Below are 15,306 nucleotides of genomic sequence, written 5' to 3'. Positions count from 1 at the left end.
GGTTAAATTAAATTTAGAAATGCACAGATACAAGACGTTTTGTGTTTAAACCACGCAATTAACCCAATCCCTTAATGATGAAAAAGGGCTGGTTGCAAAGCAGTACTCCAGGAACTGCTGTATAATAAAAGGAAGGATATTACCACCCGTCACCAGCTGTGAAATTTACATGTGGGGTTAAGATCCGGGCCAGGACTCCGAGGACTGCACACGGCGGAGTCACAATCTTTGTGCCGTCATGTCATTTGGTTAAATGCAACTGTTTACAACTAGACGCAACATTCCTCAACAAAAAAGTGCCATCGCCTCGGAAAACGTAAAAATCATACAACAAAATTAAATTTATCAATCACACTTAATGAGAAAGCAATTCAGTGAAGACAGAAAGCAGTTTAGACATTTTTAATAAGAGTGTAACTGTAGTCAATATACTCAAAATATGCTGATACAGAATGCGTTACATTCTAAGCTTTGAAACCTCTTTTTATTCCATAAAATATTTAAAAATAAAGACGTCGGACCTGCAACAAAATATTGATTTTCAGCAGGTAAATTACAGTGCATTTATACTCTGAAATAAACTGAAGCACAATGTTTGACATTAGACTTGAAAATTGAATGTAGAATTTACACATTACATGAACTACCCTGATAAATAAGAATCTCAAAGACTTGGTATTGAAAACAAAAGTAATCACAAGACACCAAGGAAAAGTGGTTACTAAATACAACACATTGAGGACTTATTTTGCTATCCAAATGTCAACAAGAATATTAAACCACTTTGAAATGTTTAATGGAGGACTCCTGTTTTGAAAATACCAAAGTATAAGATTTAATTTCTTTCTAATTTACTATTCTTTGATAATGTTCACATTTTCCCATAAGCGACTTCAGATTAGTTTCGTAGAGAGCATACAACTACAGACTAACAATACTGGTTTTGACAAGTCGTCCCATGTGAACAGAGATCATGATTCAGAGTCCCAATGCACAATTCTATTAGGGTGAATTTCATCTACAGGGGTTTGCTTGAAATAAAATCTTATTTTTAGGTTAGCCTCCTGCAGTTTTCAATTTTTACTATCCAATACCAAATTACAATTAAAAAAAATAATAATTTGAGAAAGCCAAAGGTGAATGCCAAAGTTTACATTGTCTAATTAGGTTATGGGGAACAGTTTGTGAAGAAAATGATAATAAAATAGAATAAAATGACCAATAAAATGGAAAAGAGTCATCCAGAAATGACACTGGAACTGCTTGTGCTTTCAAAATGTAAAAAGCATTTAAGCTTGCCTCTATGCCTAAATAACCAACAATCAAAATACACTTAAATGACATTACAAAATATGCCAGACTACTTGCAAATGCATAGTAGACAGAAAGCAATGTCATTGGACAATGAAGGAATATGAAATATAAATTTGGGTTTTATTTATTTTTTTTTTTTACAGAAAAATATGGCAGTGCCAATATTTCTACAGGAAATCTAAATCCAAATTGCACAATTTTTGCAACTTTAAAACATCTAATAAATGCGCACAATTTGAAATAAAACAGCAACCCCGCATATACAAGTAATCCATGTCCTTTACGTAAAAACTATTAGAAGTTACTATAAAAATATAAAAATAAACAAGGCTAAAGTCAGTCAAGCAGAGGAAAGTAAATGCACGCTATAAAACTACATAAAAAACAAATTAAAACCATGTAAGCTTGCCGATTACTATATATACACGCACTAAACATTCAGCTCATTTCTGCCTGGTACGTCTCACTGGTTTGGCCTCTTCTGAGCTTGTACTGTCCGCCTTCTTTTCAGCCTTTGCTCTTCCTCGAGTGGCAGTTTCTGCAGGAGAAAGAAAATGACTTGCAAAATAAAAGGACCCCTCAATCAGGACAGTTAGCAAATAGTTTGCATGCAATTTATGCGTGCAAGAAACTGACCGTAGAAAGAACTCTGTGCTTTTAAACGTGAATATGGGCTCATGGTAGCATTGATCTCCCTAAATCTACAAATTGTAATTTAACTAAATGCTTTGCTTGTTAATAACCACCACCTGGATTCTATTTTTTTTTTTTTTTTTTAAATCAGTAGGGCTACTTTGATAAGATTAATTCAGGATTCGTTACTTACGTTTAGCACTTTCCTTTTTTCTTTTGGTAGGGCACTCCTCTTGGGCTGGCACAGGTTTCACATCATCTTGGGCCATCTTTCTCCCGCCCCGTCTAGCAGGCCTTGGGGTTTCCATGATTGGCTTTGTTTCTTCTACCTCTTTAGCAAGCGCTTTCCCTGACTTTTTTGCAGTGCCCCTTTTTGCTTTGTTTGACTCGTCCTCAATTTTGGTTTCATCCACTTTTGTCATCCTGCCTCTAGCCCTCTTAGGCAGGGAATCAAGGCTCACAGACTCACTAGTCGAGTCATTATCACCATTAACCTCATCTGTATCTTTCTGTGTCAATTTCCTTTTTGTCCCTCTTTTTGCAAGGGGGACATCATCTTTTACAGGGTCGGATTTAGGTTTAACAGCCTGCGTTCTTCCTTTTCTTGTGGACTGAGCCTTTTCCGTGTACGGTTCTGAACCCTGCTGCCCAGTCGGCTGAACGGCGGATTTCTTTCCAGCTCTTCCTCTGCGTGGGACAGGTTGCGGCTCCAAATTCACTTTGGTTTCGTCAGCCCCATTCTCAGCAAGTCCTGCAGTTGATCCTTCACTGATCATCGACCGTCTTTGCTGAGATCCTTCTTCAGAACTGGGTGACACTGCAATTTCAGTGGTATGTGAAATCGCCAAATCAGAAGTCCAATTGACAGATTTCTTTGCAGGAACTCGTTTCACATTCTTGATACTGGTTGCAGTTTCTACACTTCTATCAGCTTCAAGAACTCCAGCTTTTCGTGAGCCAGCTTTTCCTCGTCCATTTTTCACAAGATCATTTGACGATGAAGTGTCAGGTATGCAGTCTCCATCCAAAGGTGCAGAAGGAACATCAAGAGCAACTGAATCAGAAATCTTAGCCTGTCTTCTCGTCCCCCTCACCTTCTTGGGGGACTTGGTAGAACATTCTGTGGATGAAATTTCAGCTTGGACTGAAGTCACCTCTGCTGTGCTGTCCAAATTCTGAGCCTTTCTACCCCTGCCACGACCAGACTTTAAAGAAGGAGCAGGGGAAGCAACCGTTTGCGAGGCCAAACTGTCAACTGCACCACGACGTCCTCTTTTTGGGAGGACCTCGAGTGATGTCTGAACCTCTGTCACAAGGGCCTTAGCTTTCCTTCCTCGCCCAGACTTAACAACAGGTACCTCTTCCTTTGACTCGGGCAAACAGTTTCCAACATCAGACTGCTTGGCATCAGACACAATGCTCTCCATAGCTTGTGCTACACTGTTATCAACCTCACTCGTTTCAGCTTGTTTTGGCTTTCTTCCTCTTCTAGGTTTTATGACGGGTACAGGTGCAGGCATCGTCTCCGGTGCATCATCAATTTTTTTAGGTGCTGGGGACATTTCAATGCATTTGATCCTGTCGCTCTCATAACTCTCATCAGCTACATCTGTTACTTTTGCCTTTTTGCCTCTACCAATTTTTCTAACAGGAGCTGTGGAAGTGTCATTTTGAGGAATTTCTTTGGTTTTCTTTCCTCTTCTTCCTTTAGCAGGGACCAGATCAGGAACAGGCTCTTCTGCAATTTCCATGTCTGAACCTCTCACTTCATCACCACCTTCCATTTTGGACTCCATATTTTCACTTTGCTTTTCTTTAATGGTAGCCTTTTCAAATTCTTCCAATTTCTTTGCCCCCTTTCTTCGTGTTGATTTGATTGGAGCTGCAACAACTGAGCTGATTGGCTCTTCCTTGATTTCTGAGATTTTTTGACGGGTCCTCTTTATTACAGTAGCTGCTACCTGACGCGCTTGTCTACCTCGTTTAGGTTTTTCCTCAGGCAAATTCTGGTCTACATCACCTGCACTGTTGATTTCTGCATCATTTTGAGCCTTTGCAGGGTCACCGTTGTTTGCATCATCCCCTGAAATATTTTCCACTTGTTTTTGCGATCTTCCCCTCACAGATTTTTTTGTAGCATTACTTTTGGTTTCCTCAGGCATCAGCCTAATGGATTCTTCTTTAGAAGCCATCTCTGCTTCTGTAAATGCGCATTTTAAATCAATATTATTTTTATTCATTTAAAATATGCAAAAAGATGGAAAAAAAAATCATGCCTAGGCCTACATTTCAACCATATGGAACACAAAATAGTTACAACAATCGCCAGCATAGTCGGCTATTTTACCTTGAACAAATACAAAGTGTGGCCATTCATTTAATACTTATGGAAAGGGGGGGGGGGGACTACACATACTGAGAAAATCTATACTCATCTGCATCTAGCAGAAAGCAAATCAATATATTTTGCTAGTTCCACATGAAACACACATTCCTTATCAGAAATATTTCCTTTTAAATCCAAAGGTACATCTTCCCTTGCCACCCACAAATACTACCAATGAACATAATTGGACAATGAAGCATATTATGAAATTACAATGTTGGGTAGTTGTATACAATTGTAATGGCATGGTTTGACTGTAGTTTGCAAGCACGTTCATTTGTACAGTATTATTCCTTTTAAATCGCTGACTGGTTTAAGTTTTCCTTTTAGGCTGCTTTGTTTACAAGAGCCTATTTCAGTTGTCAACGGCAGTGTTCATATGCAACACTGGCTACAAAGGATTTTATTTTATGCCATTTAGCTCAAACAACCAAATGGAAACTGGTTCAATGAGTATTCAACTGAACTGAACACTCACTGAAATGGCACATAAACCTGACCAGTAACCAGAATAAAATTACCTGCTAATGGTGGCCAGGTGGGCAAGTTTCAAGGCCTGCTATATCGTTCCAAATGGGTTTAATATAAACACTCGACACCATCATTCACCATCAACTTAAACAAAATCAAATTAGATTAAAACCAGAATTCAAAGTACAGTCATTTTAACTTACCACCAGGAGCTGGAACACTCTTCTCAAATTGTGGAGAGGCACTCGTTTCTGAAACCTAAAAGGGATAAATGCAGAGATAAATTTTGTGGCCATCCGTCTTATTTGACTGAGCATATAGTGAATACAAGTAAGGATTTTACCTTTTCTTCAGAGGTTTCACACTCTTTAAAGCCAACTTCTGAGGGCAAATAATCTGATGGTTCTTCCATAAGCTCCTGTAACCCTGTAAAATCTTCGACTGCTACACCTTTCTGTCTGGGCGATTTCATCAATCTTCTGATTCCAAAGTGACTTTCAACAGGCTGCCCCTTTTGTTTAGGTGTCTTCATCAGCTGCTTCACTCCAGTTAAGTCTTCTACAGGCTCCACCTTTTGTTTGGGCGTCTGCATCAATCGCTTCAATCCAATCATGTCTTCTACAGGCTCACCCTTTTGCTTGGGAGTCTTCATCAAACGCTTCACACCAGTTGTGCATACCAGTGGAGTAGTCTTTATCTTTGGGGTCTTCATAACTTCTTTCACACCAACAAGACTAACTTCCTGAGACACCTTTGGTTCTCTTGGAGTTTTCAGTAACCTCTTAATTCCTCGGAGGTCTTCTACTTGTTGGACCTTCTGCTTTGGAGTTTTCATGATTTTCTTGACTCCTGTTAGACATGTCAGGGATTCAGCTTTTTGTTTAGGTGTCCTAATCCCCCTCTTCGTGACTGGGTCCAGTACTGGTTCTTCAGTAACCAAGGCAGTCATCACTGAATCACTTTCCTGATGAGCATCATCACCATTCATACTAGAATCCTGATCTTGGAGGAGCCATGCAATTGCCTCATTGTCATAAACTCCGTGTTTTTCAGTGCTGATGACACTTAATGGAGATACAACCATTTCACCTACAACAAACAAATCAATTAAATTAACAAACATTAAGCTAACAAGGCAAAAACTTGTCCAAGAATGTTACTATTAGAACTGTACCTAGATAAGCAAGTACAGGTTATGTAGACATTGTACATTAATAGTCCGCTACATATTGAAACTTTCTAGACATTCAATTTTCGTAATTAGTGGTTCATCTTCTTTTTGAAATTTCCCAGTTTCATTGTAGCATATTTACAGCTTAAGCCTTTTACTTCCCTTCCTGTTTTTTGTTTGACAAGCCTGCAGAACAATTCAAAAGTGTGTACTAAACTGCAATATACAGACAACGGGATCCAGCTGAACAGCTCAGACAGGTCCTGTTGGACAGAACAGCTTTTCAATCTTTTTCCAATGTCTGATACTCCTCAGCTTGACGTGATCAAAACAATTCACCTCTGAGAAGCTGATTAGGAATTGTTTTTCTACAGTAGACAGATATTCAGCAATGTCACAATATTTCGTACTGCAAAACCAATGAAAAACCAAAATATCAGACTATACTTAACGGAAACTGATAAACTCACAAAATGGAGAATAAAGGGTAGATTAATGTGGCTGTTGAGAATCACCAAGTGCTGCATGATCAGACTACAGGAATTTAGAGAAGATGGTTCTGTCGTGAGAAAGTACTTTTTGCAGCCTGGTTAATTCCATATTAGAATATTTTAAATCAGTTACCCATTTCCTCAGGTGTGTCCATCACAGAGAATTCGGTACAGGATGTAGCATTAGCCTTTGGAGTCTCTGGGCAAAAACGGTCACTGTTCTGAATTCTCTTCTGCACATTCACAGGGGTGCGGAAGATCTCTGCAATTCCTGGAAGCATTGATGAAATGGTACAAAACCATGAAACGCAGACACAGTAAAATGGTGATCTGCTGTAAAATTCCAAACACAATACTAGAAAAATATTGCATTATGAATAGAGGCTAAACAAGTCTGGAAATAAAGTACCTGACAAGTCCTCATTGATTTTCATGTTCTTCCTCAGCAATGCAATATTGTGGACAATCTTTGGAGCACAACCTGCTGTTTGGGCTACCTTTGTATGGGCTTTCCCCACAACAATTGTAGCTGGAGAAGCCGCATGTCCAGTGCTAAAATGCTCTTTGATTTTCTTGGCCGGTGTCTGAAATGCAATTTTCGAAGTTAGTCTCAGGAATCTCAGCTTTGAAACCAAGTGCCAATCACGAAGGGTACACAAATTATATTAAGCACATTCATACAAGTCACGTATAAGCAGATGTCTAGCCCAGTATGGACATGTTCAACTGCACATCAGTTAAATCCTTGTACCAACTGTGTAAGCAAAGATTACATTTCATTTTAAATTTCAGCCTTTTGCACAATCCTTCACTCAAACACCAGCCTGACCTTTGCTAACTTCAGTACAGATCACAAACTAATGTTTATACCAATTTTTTTTAAAAACAAGTGTTTTCTTTAAAAACGCATGCTGACTGTAAAGTGGAAACAAAATTACCTGAAACATTATAAAACTGACGACATCCATAAGCTTACCTTCGGTTTCTTTACCACGGTTTTCTTGACAGTGGTTGCTTTTCTGGTACATTTCTTAGTAGTGGCAGAAGTCTGCGGCTTGCTCACACCAAATTTAACAATATCAGCCCAGGAGCTTAGAACTAGAATACAGAAAGGGCAAAATAATTTCTAAATATCACAGGTTTCTACTAAATTAAAAATAAATAATGCAATTTTTATTGTGTAATGAACCTGCCTGAACAGGGGAAGGCAGCACAAGTTCAGATGCTTACCTTTCAAATTTGCCCTAGAAGCTCCACTTCGTCTGGAGCGAATAACTTCAAGGACACTCTTTCTTGCGCTTTTAGGGGTTTTCTTTGATGTTGACTTCATGCTTTTTCTCCTCAATGGAACACTGGGCGTCACACACGTTGACATTTCCACAGCACCTGTGGCCTGATCAGCAACTGGGGAAGGAGTGCTAATGCGCGAGACCGAAAACCTGCCTTTTACAGAAGGCGTTTGGTGGAATGAGAAGCATTCCCTAAAGAACATCCCCGGAGATGGCGTTTTTGCAGTAGAACCGGAGGCCTTCTCGACAGGAAGAGGAGTCTTAGGCATTTCTGCTGCAGACTGACCAGGAGACATCTTCAATGCATCAGAGACTGATCTTCTACGACGTCCACTTGTCACAGGAGTAGAAGATGGACTTCCAACATCAGCAAGGACAGCCTCAGAAGGGGTCTTTGTTGATGTTAAGGGGGACTCCTTATTCGGAGTTCCGTTTAATTGCTTGATTGGAGTTTTTCCTGATAATGGGGTTTGAGGAGTCTTCTTACCAGGACTGAGAGATTTCCTGCCCTTTGGTACCACAGGATCTTGTGTGGATGGGGAGCATTTTCCTTGGGATGAAGTCTCAGCAGGAGACTTTGGACCTACTGAATTCCTAACTTCAGATTTTTTTGGAGATGGGGTTTTAGCTTTTGTTTTAGGGGACTTGGCAGGAGAGACACATTTGGGAGATGCTTTCTTGCCTGGACTGCGCTTGGGCGTTTTACTTTTCGGACTAGACGCTTCAGCACTCAACTCCTGTAAATTTAAACAAAATGAAATTAAACATTACATCAACGGTGCTTGCACAACAGTTGCATGGGTAAAGATGTACACGAGCGTGACGAAACGTACCTCCATCAGGCCAAGGGAAAAGGATCCCCTCAGGACCGTTTCTCTAAGAGCAGAGAGGCTGCGTCTCCCAGGCGTGGCACCTCTGCGAAGAGGAGAGTTGGGAGGAAGGCGTTTGTCAAACAGCTCCGGGCTCAGCTGACCGCCAAACGAGACTCTTTTCCTTTTGAGTTGAGGGCCGGGCAAATCGCTTTCAAGTTTTCCACTTTTGCGTTTTTTACCAGAGGATGTCGAAGTGCCTAGATAACAAAGCACAAAAACAACAGCAGTTAAAATTATTTATTTTTTAAATAATAATTTAAAAAAATATGGGTAAAGAAATGACGTGTGATCAAAGCAATGGCCTACAGCAGTGCTTCTGAAATTCAGTCCTGAGGGATCCCTGGGTATGCTGGTTTCCATTCCAACCACAATCTTTCCAAACAGTTAATTTTGCTTAATTACACTTAATGTTTTGAGGGATAATTTACCCTATTAGGCCACATTATGCCAAGAAATAGCAATGTAAATTCCATATTCACATATGAAAAATGTGAATGTTTTTTTTTCTTTAAACTGATCAGATGAAAGACTAACTTGAATAGGCTCCTAATCAGTGGAAGAGAGGACACTAAAGCCACTAAAACTTAGCATATGGTAGATAATAAAGAATTCAAAGATAGTAAATGAGCCAAACCTGCACTGTATTAAGTTTAAGAACAATATTTTGAATGAATTTAAAATGTGTTTATCAACCATAATTGAGCTAAAGAACAGAAAACCAGCTATACAGGGGTCTCCCAAAACTAATCTTTGAAAAACACTGCTCTAAAAGGTGAATCCAAACATTCGGGGAATTATTAAAAAAAAAAAAAAAAAGATTGCTTGGGGTCTTTAAATATTTCAAGTGTTCCAAAGCTCAGGATGGATACTCCCTTTTCCAAATTTATAAACAAGAAAACAGCAGTTACTTTTGATGGAAAGTATGCAATTTCTAAAAACGAGAGGTCCAGATCTGATAGTGTGCACATTATGTCATGGACATGCACCTTAAGTTCAGTTCTGTTTGGAAGCCCATCAAAGAGATGCCTCAAAGATTGGTGAAAATAGAAATTTCCATGTTACTAATACGGTCTCCTGCCCAGGGAAGTATAACATTGCATTCAACATATAAATAAATACATAAATAGATAAATAATCTCAACTGAATAAAAAAGGGCTCAATACAGTATTCATGTCAGAGCATCTCACTGGTTCTTCATGCATAATTAAAGAAAATGATATTAATTGCTCCGGCTCTTTAAATGCTTTCTTTGCACATTTACTCGGATTGGTAAACTGTGGGGCAAGGAGGTACAATTAAATCAGGCACCTGCATTGACGGATTTATCTCCACTAGGTGGTGCTGTCGATTCAAGTTCAAGCAGCACATCGGAAGCTTGAAGCTTTTTTCCTGGAGATTTCCTGGGCGAGACCCTCCGAGGACTCGCAGCATCTTTGGCCTTTGGAGACTTTTCTTTTTGGACTGCCTCAGACACTTCAGCTTCTGACTCGCACTGGGCTCGTTTTAATTCGAGGACATCATGGCTATCGAGTGAGTGGGGTGTACCGGGTGTGCCTGGGGTCTCCGCAGAATTCTGACATGGAAGGACTGTGGATCCCTTGCTTCTCCTTCTCTTTGGAGTTTTTGAACTTTCAGTGCTTTGGAATGTTTCTTCCGAGACGCTGTTCTCCGACACAATCTGTCTCACCACTTCACTGGCACAAAACTTTTGGGGAATGCCTTGTTGAGGCTTCTTTTGAGAGGTGGGAGTTCCCTTCTCCTCCGGGACAGACTTCTTTGCAGGAGTTCCCAGAGAACGTCTGCTTTCCTCAGGAGCGGCTTTGCTAGGTGTTGCAACCGGTTGGGAAGAGTCTTCCACCTGCCCCTCGGCTGGCAGTGCAGAAACAACGCTCACCTCCAGGGATGACTCAGAATTCACCTTGCTCCTTCTCTTGGTAGACTTGGGAGTTGCCTCACCGCCAAATCTACTTTCGGGCAGGGTGCTGTCCATTTGCTCCGCACAACCAACTGAGGACCTTCTTTTCTCTTTAGTCATCTTTTTTGGCCGTGGAGTGGACTGACCAACTCGAGGTGTGGACTCCGCTCCTCCCGTTTCTTCAGCCACCGTTTTGACTTCCACCGTCTTCTGAGGCTCGCGCCTGGAGAGCGGAGTTTTGGGTTGTGCCGCCTCAGCAGGCCTCCTCGGCGATTTCATGCTGAGATTTTGCTTTACCATTTGATACAGCTCACAGAAGGGAGACCGACTCTCCTTGTCGCTGGGTTTTCTTTGTTCCGGCCCAGTCTGATCCGCTTCTTTCGCTGTATCTTCATAATCTTTGACGGCAAGTGCCTGCACGTTACTGGTATTGGTTCCATCTTTCAGACAAGATGAGTCTGTTAATAGATTTAGTAAATTAAAATTAGAGGTAAATGTATGATAAGGAAATGGCCATAAACTAGACACACATTCTTTTACAAAGTAAATAAATTTGCATATGAACAATTTTGCATTACTTGGCTACGTGGCATTTTGCATCAGGAAGGAGAAAAAAAAAAAAAAAAAAAAAAACAGTAAGCCTAAACACCATCACAACCACACATCACAAACGATGAAAGTTGTTGCACAAACCTGAAGTTAGCTCAGATGACTTCCTCCTTTCTCCAGTAATCAAAGTACCAGGATCTACCACCTGTTGGTCATGCAAAACCTATGAATAAATTGCATATATAAAAAGCCTGAAACAAGATGCCAAACTTATCAAATCAAAATACTTTGATAGTCTATAACTTCTTTCAGTTGAGATACCTAAATGGTGATGAACTTCATAGCTTTTTGTATCAAACTTTGGGGGGAAAATAGGCACAAAGAAAACTATGGAATCCAGTCGTCACTAGCATGGGGGAAAGTTCTGAGAAGTTGATATTATCATTGCTGACAATGATAATGACAAAGGTTTTAAAAACACTGAAGTTACATATAAACTCATACCTGCAGAGTTTCACTTTTCCCTGCCAAAGAGGGTCTCTTTTTCTTGGGAGTTGGCGCCGGAGGATATTCAAACCTTGGTAATAGAATTAACTTGAAATTTATACTGTTTTCACCAACACCCATGAAACAACTTAAACGATCATGCAGAAAATACTTCAGTGAAAAACAGCACTATTCGTTGAACTCCAGCCCATTGTAAATATGAAAAATAGTTCAGTCACAAGTTATCTTAAAACAAATATTCACATCAACACCCACTTAAAACACCACGCCAAGAGTGTACAACTTACCTGAAAGAACGATCAATAATTGTGATTACATCTCCATGCTTCAAACGCTGAGCCTGTTTCATAGCATCTCCATTTATACGAGTTGGATTTACTAAACTCAAATTTGTTAACATGACCTGAAATGAAAAGAAATGTACATTTATTACAGATACAAAACCATAGGTCACTGCCAAGGTTATGCAACAAAGAAAATGCACCCATTTCGGATAGTTTACCTCTTTATTTTCGTTCAGATCAATTCTACAATGCTCCTTGGACACTTGAGGAAGTTGGATCCGAATATCACAATCTGGTTTCCTGCAAAATGATATGGTAATGTAATGCAAGTGACTACACGCAAGAGAAGCCATTATCCAGTTAAGTACCCGCTTATGAGGAAATGTTATCTAAACAGTTTATAGGTTTACGTTATTTCTATTCGGCTACATTTTTCGTAATTGAAGAAATCAGCTTACCTCCCGAACAAGCAAGCTGCTGTTAGCGGGAATTCGGTTCCATCTCCTCCACTCCTCTTGATTACAACTATCTTTCCGTGCAAAGGCATGTTGCTTTCTTACCTAAACAAAACATTTGTCTTAATATGAGCTAACGTGGCTCATCACTCTACACAGTGTCTAACGTCAACTAAGAAATTGAGATCGCTAGTTCTAAAACATAATAACGTTAAATCAGATTTTCAAAGTTCTGCCTTTAGCTAATAAATGAACAAATGTCCACCAAACGGGTGTGTGAAAGAACTAGATTGTTAACGTTAAAAATCAAGCATAATGACGTCAAATTTGGTTTCAACACAATTCATCATACTGGCCGCTGAACACGAGGGCCAGCTACCGAAGTTATATCTCTTTAGCTAGCAAGCAAGCCAAAATCAACCCGCTAATTTATCGAAGCAAAATCACGAACATGGCCATGTGGTTACATTACAGCCGGCATGCCATTGTGTCGTGTATCTACACAGATTTATCTATCGATGCATAGCTCTATGCTGCAACATTTCTTTTTCTTTTTGTTGCATTTCAGCTGGCCAACTCGGAGCGAAGACCGCAACCTTGGTAATTAATTTCATCCACATTTTGACAGGCTAAAAATATGCATTTCCCAAATAATCTAACATTACCACCTTAAACGTTCAATTTAAGGTACTCAAGGTAATTAGTAACTTTCTGCAGTTAACGTTAAGTAGCTAACATTAGCTAGCACTTCCCATGAGCTTGCAAGCGAGAAACGTTTGACTGTATATTTTATTTAGCTAGCTAGTGCCAACTTTAGTTCAAACTTTAGCTAACCAGTTACCTATCTAGTTAGTTAATTTTGCATACACATCAACACAGCCCTTTAAACTGCAAGACAACAGTTCAGTAGCATTAGCTTAAACTACATTAGAAAAAAACGCGGGCAATTGGCTATCTTAATCAGCCCACTAGTTAGCCAAGTAAACTAAGGCTATGATAGCTAGCAATTAGCAGACCTAACTAGGTACACTAAAGATATACCAAGAGCAGCCATCACACTGTATCTAATATGTCGTTGGTAGATTACACACTGGACTGACCTGTATAAAATTCCTTTAAAGTAACGGGACTTCCATCAATGTTGAAAGGACATTACTTCGCCGTAATTTAAAAGAAAATAAAATCACAGGACTGTGTGACAGACCGTCGCAACCTCGTTTCCTGCATCTAATACGTCAATATACACAGGCACATGTTGAAGTAAATGTGTTCTGTGTTGTTAAAGCAGCTACATATCCCTCCGCCACTAACCTATCAAAATGTACTTATTGAAGGTAACATTACTGTAACGATAAGTATAAAATCAGAAATGTACTTTTGCACATTATTTACAATGGAAAAAAGCCATAACTGAAATATTCAAACTTTAGGAAATATTATATTAAGAACTACTTTGTTTCGTACTGTGTGGAACGATATCAAGGCGAAGCACTGATCACAATTTGAAAATGTTTGAAATTCCGCGCGAACTGCATCCATTGGCTCTAATGTAATGATGCGAAGACTGCAACAAGACGGAAGTGGTTTGGATTTGAAAAAAACTGTAACGGACAACGCAGATAGCCAATAGACAAGTTTCCTCGACCACGCCTCCTTTTCCGCTTCCGGGCTAATTGTTTACCTAGCGTAAGGTGTTGTTTTAACCTGGTAATTTGTGTGTTTTAAACTACTGTTTTTAACTACAATGCAAATCAAATGGGAACATTCATCGACTTATATTGGTAGGGGAAGGTGTTGTGTTTATCCCACACCCCTATACAGCACACACCTGGCCCAAAATAACGTTCAGCAAAATTTGTTCCTACTTCGTGGAAGTACTTTTAGTTACATCACAGAGATTTAACTTGCAGAAAAAAACATGATGATCATGCAAAGCACTTCGCATCAAATAATTACTGGCAAAATTGTCGCTGTCACCTTATTTTCTAAATAAAAATGTAAAGCAATGCTATTCAGTAAAAACATTTTTTTAAGCATATAATGATGGTACCCGCTAACTCCAGCCAATGTCTTGAACAAAGAGTGATCTTTGAACAATAATAAATAGAAGTAGAAGTAAAAAGAAAATAAGAAGTAGCAAATAATTTGTAAAGTCAATAGCTTCTTCAAATGAAACTGAGTGAAATGGATATTCAACTTCTAAATCCAAATTTAAATGTGATATTTTAACAAAAACTAAAATTTTGTATGATATTTTTATTGGCTTCTATCCTGTGGGTAAACACTTGGTAGTGGTATGCTGCTGTTTGTGTTTGCAAGCCCATGCACGTGCGAGTGCTTGCTGTCCCCAATCTTGTATAATGAGCAGAAATAACATTTCATTATAAGAAATTAACTATAACTTACATGTGTTTTTGTGTACATTACTTATAACTCAGTATGTTACTGTACAGTAGGCATACTTCATTTCAGACAAAATGTCTTCATCGTTCGGTAGGAGTGGTGGGTTTCTGAGGATTCAAACATTCGGTCAAATAGTCAAATATTATAAGTTTCATTTTATGGTAAATAATGCATCTAAAAATGAAATTGCCACTGTTAAACGCTTATAAGTCTGAGATCACAAATAAAGTGAGGGACATTCATGGTAAATATGTTCCAGTTTTATTTGATATTCAAGTATGAATCGCAAAACTGCAAAAAAATTATTTGTGACATTGTCTGATTGCATAGCTCTGTTAAATTGCAATGCTGGCCAGCTATGTGATTCCGGAGCCCCAGGGATTCTTTTGCAAATCACTACAGTCTAATGTGAAGTTTAAAGCCAGTTTGAAGGTAGCAATTATAGGCTACAGACAGCCTATCTATTCTGAATGTGTGTTTTTTTCCTGCTTAACTGTCGGCAAGTACCCCATTAGAGCAGAATGTCTCATTCCCTGACACAGTTCAGAATTACACATTTTTACAT

At 39.3% G+C, this 15,306-nt stretch overlaps 1 protein-coding gene across 2 annotated transcripts; it reads right to left on the bottom strand.

The window, feature by feature from the left end:
* Positions 1-387: 387 nt before the first annotated feature.
* mki67 (marker of proliferation Ki-67) lies at positions 388-13,590 on the bottom strand. Of its 2 annotated transcripts, none has more exons than XM_035405296.1 (16): positions 13,439-13,590; positions 12,342-12,443; positions 12,102-12,183; positions 11,887-12,002; positions 11,597-11,669; positions 11,237-11,315; positions 9,937-11,001; positions 8,589-8,824; positions 7,697-8,492; positions 7,443-7,564; positions 6,876-7,050; positions 6,600-6,737; positions 5,148-5,893; positions 5,008-5,062; positions 2,141-4,147; positions 388-1,852 (listed from the first exon to the last, which is right to left on the bottom strand). In XM_035405296.1, the coding sequence occupies exons 2-16, from the start codon at positions 12,428-12,430 to the stop codon at positions 1,758-1,760; spliced, it is 5,874 nt and encodes a 1,957-aa protein (XP_035261187.1). In that variant the 5' UTR covers positions 12,431-12,443; positions 13,439-13,590; the 3' UTR covers positions 388-1,757. The 2 variants fall into 2 exon arrangements, with proteins under 2 accessions (XP_035261187.1, XP_035261188.1); XM_035405297.1 differs by having other exon boundaries at positions 11,237-11,297.
* Positions 13,591-15,306: the final 1,716 nt, after the last annotated feature.

This window comes from Anguilla anguilla, chromosome 2 (assembly GCF_013347855.1).
Source record: "Anguilla anguilla isolate fAngAng1 chromosome 2, fAngAng1.pri, whole genome shotgun sequence".
Classification (NCBI taxonomy): domain Eukaryota; kingdom Metazoa; phylum Chordata; class Actinopteri; order Anguilliformes; family Anguillidae; genus Anguilla; species Anguilla anguilla.
This window is presented reverse-complemented; position numbering and strand designations above follow the sequence as displayed.

Coding starts and splice junctions, on each gene's coding strand:
- mki67 (XM_035405296.1), bottom strand. CDS start 12,430: ATGCCTTTGCACGGAAAGATAGTTGTAATCAAGAGGAGTGGAGGAGAT. Junction 11,002..11,236: donor GTCATCTGAGCTAACTTCAG/GTTTGTGCAACA, acceptor ATCTATTAACAG/ACTCATCTTGTCTGAAAGAT. Junction 8,493..8,588: donor TTTCCCTTGGCCTGATGGAG/GTACGTTTCGTC, acceptor TTAAATTTACAG/GAGTTGAGTGCTGAAGCGTC.